The following is an 8,330-nucleotide window of genomic DNA, read 5'->3' as shown; positions in this document are numbered from 1 at the left end:
AAAAAAAAAAAAAAAAAAAAAAAAAAAAAAAAAAAAAAAAAAAAGGGCAGTTCACGTATTCATTTTCATTCAACAAGTATAACAAGTATGAATTGATTATCTATTATGTGCCAGGCATTGCTCTGGGCTCAGGATACATCTCTGAATGAAACAAAGATCGCTGCCCTGGTGGAGCTTACATTCTAATGGAAGAATACAACCAACAAACACTAAATATAACAAATGAGTCTATTGTATAGTACACCAGAAGGTAAGTGCAGTGGAGACAACAACAAAATAGAGCAGGGTAAAGGAAACCAGGAGATCTGGGCAGAGAAGGGTGATTTACAATTTTAAATAGGGAGGTCAGGGAAGGTTTAACAGAGAGTAATCTTTGAACAAAGACTTGAAAGAAGTGAAGGAGTTAAGTTATTCTTTTGGGACCAGCAAAGGCTCCCAAGGCAGGATGGTGCCTGATCTGTTGCAAGAACATCAAGACTGCAGCATGTCTAAGTAGTGGAAGATGAGGTGAGAAAAATAATGGTGTATCTGATCGTACAGGGTCGTAGAGAGGACTTTTAATTTACCTCTGATTGTAATGAAGAGTCATTGACTGATTTTAAAAAAGGATGATTTTTAATGTGATCGAAGTTTTCAAAGGATTACTATGGCAACTGTCATCTCTTTCAACAGTTGTCATTACAAAAAAAAAAAATTACCTGAGAATTTCCTCTGGCTATGAAGAAATAGCTTTTATAAGACTGTCTTTACCAGTAGATAGAACTTGAGAGGCCAACATGTGGAGGAATAACCAAAGAGAAGTGAGTCCCGAATTCTGTGAGCAATTTCCCCTCCAAGTGTTTGTCTATTCCCAAGTAGTTGTGTACTGGGTCAATATTTCAGGAAATCAAACAGAAAACAGCTTCTAGGAGGCTTAAGAACTGAGTACAGAGATATCAGTAACTTAGCATTTGCTGTGAGGACAGAGGTGAGAGTTTAAGGCCTGCCAAGATGGAGGGTCCTTAGTACACACCCCAGGCTCTCAGTTAAAACACCTATAGGGCTATATACCATAAATAAAAGTATACCATCAAGAATATACTAGCTTGTTTTTTTCTTTTTCCTTTTTCTTTTTTTTTTTTGCAGAGTCCCACTCTGTTGCCCAGGTTGGAGTGCAGGCTAATTTTTATATTTTTAGTAGAGATGGGGTTTTACCATGTCGGCCAGGCTGGTCTCAAACTCCTGACCTCAAGTGATCTGCCCACCTTGACCTCCCATAGTGCTGGGGTTACAGGCATGAGCCACCATGCCTGACTTAATAGACTAGCTTTAAAAAAACCTAAAACCCAGTCTTGACTGGATTAAATTGATCTTCCTGACAGAAAAAAATGAAATTCTCTCTGGAGAACTATAAGACGAACCAGAGCCTTATAAGTTTTCATACACAGTGTCTAGCATCCAGTCAAAACTTAACAGGCATAGAAGAATAACAAAAAATAAGAGGAGAAACAGACAACAGAAGCAGACCCATAAATAATACAAGCGTCTTAGTCTGTGCTGCTATAACAAAATACTGTAAACTGGGTAGCTTATAAACAATGCAAATTTAGTATCTTTAGTAACAAGGCTATAATTAGCTCTAAAGCAAGCTGAGAAATGTAATCTATACCTGGATGACCATGTGCCCAGTTAAAATTCTGTTATGGAAGAAGAGGTAAAAAGTTTTAAGAGATTGATTAATAGTTTGCCACAATTCTTTTTAAATTAAAATGACTAACTTTCTATTATGTGTATTTTGAAATGCAGTTTTGTCATTTGGTCTTACAGTCATCTACCTTGCCAAAGACACATTATTTCTTATAATTATTAAATAGATTATTTTGAATTGTCTATGTAGATTATCATAATCATCTATAAATAATGTCAATTTTGTTTCCTCCTTTCCAAATTCTATGCCTTTCTTTCTTTTACTAAGCTGGCTGGAACCACAAATACAACGCTGAGTAGAAGTGAATAGTAGCCATCTTTGGCTTGTTTCTAATTTTAAAGAAAATCCCTTTAATGTTTGTTCATTAAGAATGATGCTTGCCGCCAGGTGCGGTGGCTCACGCCTGTAATCCCAGCACTTTGGGAGGCTGAGGCGGGTGGATCACGAGGTCAGGAGAAGGAGACCATCCTGGCTAACACAGTGAAACCCCGTCTTTACTAAAAAATACAAAAAATCAGTCGGGTGTGGTGGCAGGCACCTGCAGTTCCAGCTACTCGGGAGGCTGAAGCAGGAGAATGGCGTGAACCCGGGAGGCGGAGCTTGCCGTGAGCTGAGATTGAGCCACTGCACTCCAGCCTGGGTGACAGAGCGAGACTCCATCTCAAAAATTAAAAAAAATAAAATAAAATAATAAAAAAAGAACGATGCTTGCTTTGGGTTTTGAACAGATATGCTTAATGAAGTTAAAGAAGCTCCCTTTAATTTGCTAAGAGTTTTTTTTCTTTTAAATGGAAGTTGAATTTTACTAAATAATTTCCCTGAACTGATTGAGGTGGTCATATTTTTCGTTTAATATTTTAATGTGAAGAATAACATTTACAGATTTTGTAATGTTAAGTCTCTCTTGAATTCCTGAAATACACCCAACTTAGAAGTGATTTATTATTTGTTTATGTTCTGCCATATTTAATTTGCTAATATCGCACTTGGGATTTTTTACCTATACTGGTAAGTAGAGTGAGATTGCCATGAATTTTCTTTTTTGTTCTGTCCTTGTCTGGATTCAGTGTCCACATTATAATGGCCTTGTGGAATGAATTCAGGACTATTCCTTCTCTTTGTACTCTCTGAAGGATGCGACCTAAAATTGGAATGATTTTTCTCTCAAAAGTTAGAGGAAATTCATTGTAAAATTCATTTGGGTTACTTGTTTTCTTTGGGAGAATCTTTTAAATTTTATCATTTAAATTCAATCATTTTAAATTTAGGGCTCTTAAGGTATTCTAATTTTTCAATCAGTTTTGGTAAGTTATATTTTCTAGAAACTTTTGCATTTTGTCTAAGTTTTAAAAATTTATTAGCATTAAGTTTAGTCTTTGCTTTATCTGTAATTCTGTTCCTCTTTTCCCAATATTATATATTTGTGCCTTCTTTTATTGTCTTGAGTAATGTCACCAGAGGCTTTCCTTTTTTATTAGTTTTTTTCAATGAAGAGCTTTTGTCTTTTTAAAAAATCTCTTTTATTGTAACTTGGTTTTCTACTTCATTGATTTCTCCCCTTTCCTGTATTATCTTTTTCCTTCATGTTCTTTGGGTTTACTCTTTTCCTAATGTGTATCTAATACCTATGTTTTAAATTTTCAACCTTCTTTTCTAACATAGACATTTTAGGATATAAGCCTCTCTCTTTTGCTCCATTACACAACTTTTGTGATATTTATCATTTAGCAACAAATATTTTATATTTATTATGATTTCTTTTATGACTGATACTTTAGAAAGTGTGTTGATATGGTTTGACTGTGTCCCCACTGAAATCTCATCTTGAATTGTAGTTCCCATAGTTCCCATGTGTTGTGGGATGGACTCAAAGGGAAATAATTGAATCATGGGGGTGGTTCCCCCATACCGCTCTCGTGGTAGTGAATAATTCTCAGGAGATCCGATGTTTTTTTTTTTTTTTTTTTGAGACAGAGTCTTGCTCTGTCACCCAGGCTGGAGTGCAGTGGCGCGATCTCTGCTCACGGTAAGCTCCACCTCCCGGGTTCACGCCATTCTCCTGCCTCAGCCTCCCAAGTAGCTGGGACTACAGGTGCCTGCCACCACGCCCAGCTGTTTTTTTGTATTTTTAGTAGAGACGGGGTTTCACTGTGTTAGCCAGGATGGTCTCAATCTCCTGACCTCATGATCTGCCTGCCAGGGCCTCCCAAAGTGCTGGGATTACAGGCGTGAGCCACTGCGCCCGTTGGTTTTATGAGAGGAAACCCCTTTTGCTTGGTTCTCGTTCTCTCTTATCTAACGCCATGTAAGACATGTCTTTTGCCTTCTGGCGATTGTGAGGCTTCACCAGCCAGGTGGAACTGTGAGTTCATTAAACCTCTTTTTCTTTACAAATTACCCAGTCTCAGTTATGTCCTTATCAGCAGTGTAAAAATGGACTAATACATGTGTATACATTTCTAAATATTTCAGAATTTTAAATTTATCTTATTATTAATAACTTCCAACTTAATTGCATTTGTGTGTATGATACTGATTCTTTGAAGTTTTTTCAGGTTTGCCTAATGCCTGCAATCTAGTTATTTTGCTGCCAGAGGGCCTTTTAAAGTGTCAAGTCCATTGTACTGCTATGAACAGAAGTCCTGATCATATTCTTAACTCTCAGCTATTTCTCTCTGAACTCCTCACTCATATTACCCCTGCAAACAAAACAAACAGAAAAATAACAACCTCATTGGAGAATTGACGATAGTGCTTTTTTTGACACTTGAAACTGAAGTTAAATAATAATATTTTAAAGTAATATAGGTCAGTATATTATTTTCAAAGCTCCATATATGTTTTTAAATAGAAGTATTTCTACATATTTATGTATTTAGGGGTAATATGTAGTGATTTGAACTTTGATGAATCTGGGTTCAAATCCTGACTTTGACAGTTACCAAGTATGTGCACTTGGGCAAGTTATTTAGCATCCCTAAATTGTCTTTTTAAAATCTGTAACTTGAGATAGTACAGATGACTCCTTCATAGTAGTGTTGTATGGATAAAATAGATGTGAAATACTTGACAAAGATCATTCAACAAATGCTATCTGTTGTTATTACTGCCACCCTATGATATAAGCTTAATGCTATTTCAGTTAAGTGAACAAGTTTATTTTACTTTACAATTTTACTTCACTTAGCATTTATGATAAATGTTTTTATTGGAAGAAAATAACTTGATAGGCATGTAAAATATGAAATGAGTTAATTATTTGTGGAGATGATGCATTTTGCTTTGAAATAAATCTCACAGTTGTCCTGTGTTTTAAAAAGTATTGTACAGGCCGAGCGCAATGGCTCACGCCTGTAATCCCAGCACTTTGGGAGGCCGAGGTGGGCGGATCAGGAGGTCAGGAGATTGAGACCATGCTGGCTAACACTGTGAAACCCCGTCTCTACTAAAAATACAAAAAATTAGCCGGCGTGGTGGCAGGCGCCTGTAGTCCCAGATACTTGGGGGGCTGAGCCAGGAGAATGGTGTGAACCCGGGAGAAGGAGCTTGCAGTGAGCCGAGATTAGGCCACTGCACTCCAGCCTGGGCGACAGAGCGAGACTCCATCCTCCATTTCAAAAAAAAGAAAAAAAAGGAAAGTAAACATGGCATTTCTAATTCAAAATATGTGTTATATTAAAAACTAGTAGTTTTTTTTTATTTTCTGGGTACATAGTGGGTGTATATATTTATGGGGTATTTGAGATATTTTGATACAGGCATACAATGTGTAATAATCACATATAGGTGAATGGAGTATCTATCCCCTCAGGCATTTCTCCTTTGTGTTACAAACAATCCAATTATACTCTTTTAGTTATTTTTAAATGTACAAGTAGATTATTATTGACTATAATTGCCCTATTGTGCTATCAAATACATGTTCTTATTCATTCTTTGTATTTTTTGTACCTATTAACCATCCCCACTTCCCCCCCACCCCCCCACACCTCTCCTCCACTATCCTTCCCAGCCTCTGGTAACCATGCTTCTATTCTCTATCTCTATAAGTTCAATTGTTCTAGTTTTTAGCACCCACAAATAAGTGAGAATATGTGAAATTTGTCTTTCTGTGCCTGGCTTATTTAACCTAACATAATGATCTCTGGTTCCATCCATAATGTTGCAAATGACAGGATCTCATTCTTTTTTATGGCTGAATAGTACTCCATTGTGTATATGTACCACATTTTCTTCATCCATTCAGTTGCTTCCAAATCTTGGTTATTGTGAACAGTGCTGCAGTAAACACAGGAGTGCAGATACCTCTTTGATACACCAATTTCCTTTCTTTTGGGTATATGCCTAGCAATAGGATTGCTGGACCATATGGTAGCTCCATTTTTGGTTTTCTGAGAAACCTCCAAACTGTTCTTCACAGTGGTTGTAGTAATGTACATTCCCACTAACAGTGAATGAGGGTCCCCTTTTCTCTACATCCTCGCCAGCATGTGTTATTTCCTGTCTGTTAGATAAAAGCCATTTTAATTGGGGTTAAATGATATCTCATTGTAGTTTTGATGTCTCTGATAATCAGTGATGTTGACCACCTTTACATATGCCTGTTTGCTGTTTGCATGTCTTCTTTTTGGAAATGTCTATTCAAGTCTTTTGCCCACTTAATTAATTAATTAATTTTTATTAACTTGAGAGTTTAAATGAGACAGAGTCTTGCTATGTTGCCCAGGCTGGTCTTGAACTTCTGAGCTCAAGGGATCTGCTCACCTCAGCCTCCCAAAGTGCTGAGATTATAGATGTGAGCCACCCTGCTTAGCCCTTTTGTCTATTTTAAAATGGGATTATTAGACTTTTCCCATAGAGTTGTTTAAGCTCCTTATATATTCTGTTTGTTAATCCCTTGTAAGATGGGTAGTTTGCAAATATTTTCTCCCATTCTGTAGGTTCTTCTCATTTTGTTGTTTCCTTTGCTGTACAGAAGCTTTTTATTAATAATTTGATGTGATGCCATTTGTCCATTTTTGCTTTGTTTGCCTGTGCTTCTGGGGTATTACTCAGGAAATCTTTGACCACTCCAATATCCTGGAGAGTTTCCCCAATGTTTTCTTCTAGTATTCATAGTTTGAGATCTTAGATTTAAGTCTTTAATCCATTTTGATTTGATTTTTTTTATACGGTGAGGGATGGGGTGTGGTTTCATTTTTCTGCATAATATCCAGTTTTATAATATCCATAATATCCAGTTTTCCCAGCACCATTTATTGATGAGACGGTCTTTTCCCTAGTGTATATTCTTGGCCCTTTTGTTGAAAATGAATCCACTATAGATGTATAGATTTGTTTCTGCATTGTTTATTCTGTTCCATTGGTCTATATGTCTGTTTTTATGGCAGTACCATGCTTTTTCTGGTTTGATATACCTCAGTAGTGTAAGAACTAGTAGTGTGTAATAGTCATTTGTGGAAGAAATATTTCAGTCACATTATATTTAATAGAATATTATTTGTGTGTGCTTAATTCATTTTAATAGCTGACTCCCCGCCTCCTCCTCCAGGTTCTGGCTTCAGTGATCCTCTCACTGGAGCACCATCTCAATACTTAGAGAGACTTTCCAAAATAGCCATATTGGAATATGATACCATTCGTCAGGAAACAACCAAAAAATCAAAAAAAGGCAAGAAACGAGAGCTCCGAGACTGCTGAGAAATGTCGTACAGTGTGATGCTTTCTTCAGTGACTTTTAAGCTTTATATTTTCTTTTTTTATGTGATACGATGCAAAATGATTTATATAAAAATGAAAATGTAAATAGGAAATAAATATGTTATAGATGAGTCATTGTATTTTGTTAACATTACAGAGACAAATTATATTTTTTCCTTATTTATGTTGAAGGACTATAAATTATGGTTTATGGGAAAATAAGCATAAGATAAATTTTATTCCGTGAGTTTTACATACATTGATTGTGTGTTTTGATTCAATTTGATACTCTTGAGTGTCTATTTTGTGCAATGACCTTGGCTAGCTGCTAGGGAAGATTTAAGATAAAGTGAGGTCTTGAGGGCAGCACAAGATGGCTGAATAGGAACAGCTCTGGTCTGCAGCAACCAGCATGATCAACGCAGGAGATGAGTGATTTCTGTATTTCCAACTGAGGTACATGGTTCATCTCACTGGGACTGGTTGAACAGTGGATGCAGCCCAAGGAGGGTGAACCGAAGCAGGGCAGGGCATCGCCTCACCCGGGAAGTGCAAGGGGTTGGGGGATTTCCCTTTCCTAGCCAAGGGAAGCCATGACAGACTGTACCTGGAAAAACGGGACACTCCCGCCCAAATACCATGCTTTCCCAAGGTCTTAGCAACTGACAGACAAGAAGATTCTCTCCTGTGCCTGGCTCAGTAGGTCCTATGCCCATGGAGCCTTGCTTACTGCTAGCAGTCTGAGATGAAACTGCAAGGTGGCAGCCTGGCTGGGGGAGGGGCGTCTGCCATTGCTGAGGCTTGAGTAGATAAACAAAGCAGCTGGGAAGCTCAAACTGAGCGGAGCCCACTGCAGCTCAGCAAGGCCTCTAGAGACTCCACCTCTTGGGCAGGGCATAGCTGAACAAAAGGCAGCAGACAGTTTCTGCAGACTTAAATGTAC

General features: G+C 37.5%; 1 protein-coding gene across 1 annotated transcript in view; it reads left to right on the top strand.

Annotated features, from left to right (window-relative positions):
• C8H8orf89 (chromosome 8 C8orf89 homolog) overlaps positions 1-7,511 on the top strand; it is a 68,702-nt gene extending 61,191 nt beyond the window's left edge. The window contains exon 5 of the mRNA XM_025394448.1: positions 7,239-7,511. Within this exon, the coding sequence (XP_025250233.1) occupies positions 7,239-7,387 (149 nt within the window). The 3' untranslated portion in view covers positions 7,388-7,511. The remainder of the gene's footprint in view (positions 1-7,238) is intronic.
• Positions 7,512-8,330: the final 819 nt, after the last annotated feature.

The sequence above is a fragment of the Theropithecus gelada genome, chromosome 8 (assembly GCF_003255815.1).
Source record: "Theropithecus gelada isolate Dixy chromosome 8, Tgel_1.0, whole genome shotgun sequence".
Lineage (NCBI taxonomy): Eukaryota > Metazoa > Chordata > Mammalia > Primates > Cercopithecidae > Theropithecus > Theropithecus gelada.
Note: the sequence above shows the minus strand (reverse complement) of the source record. Positions and strands in the feature narration are given on the sequence as shown.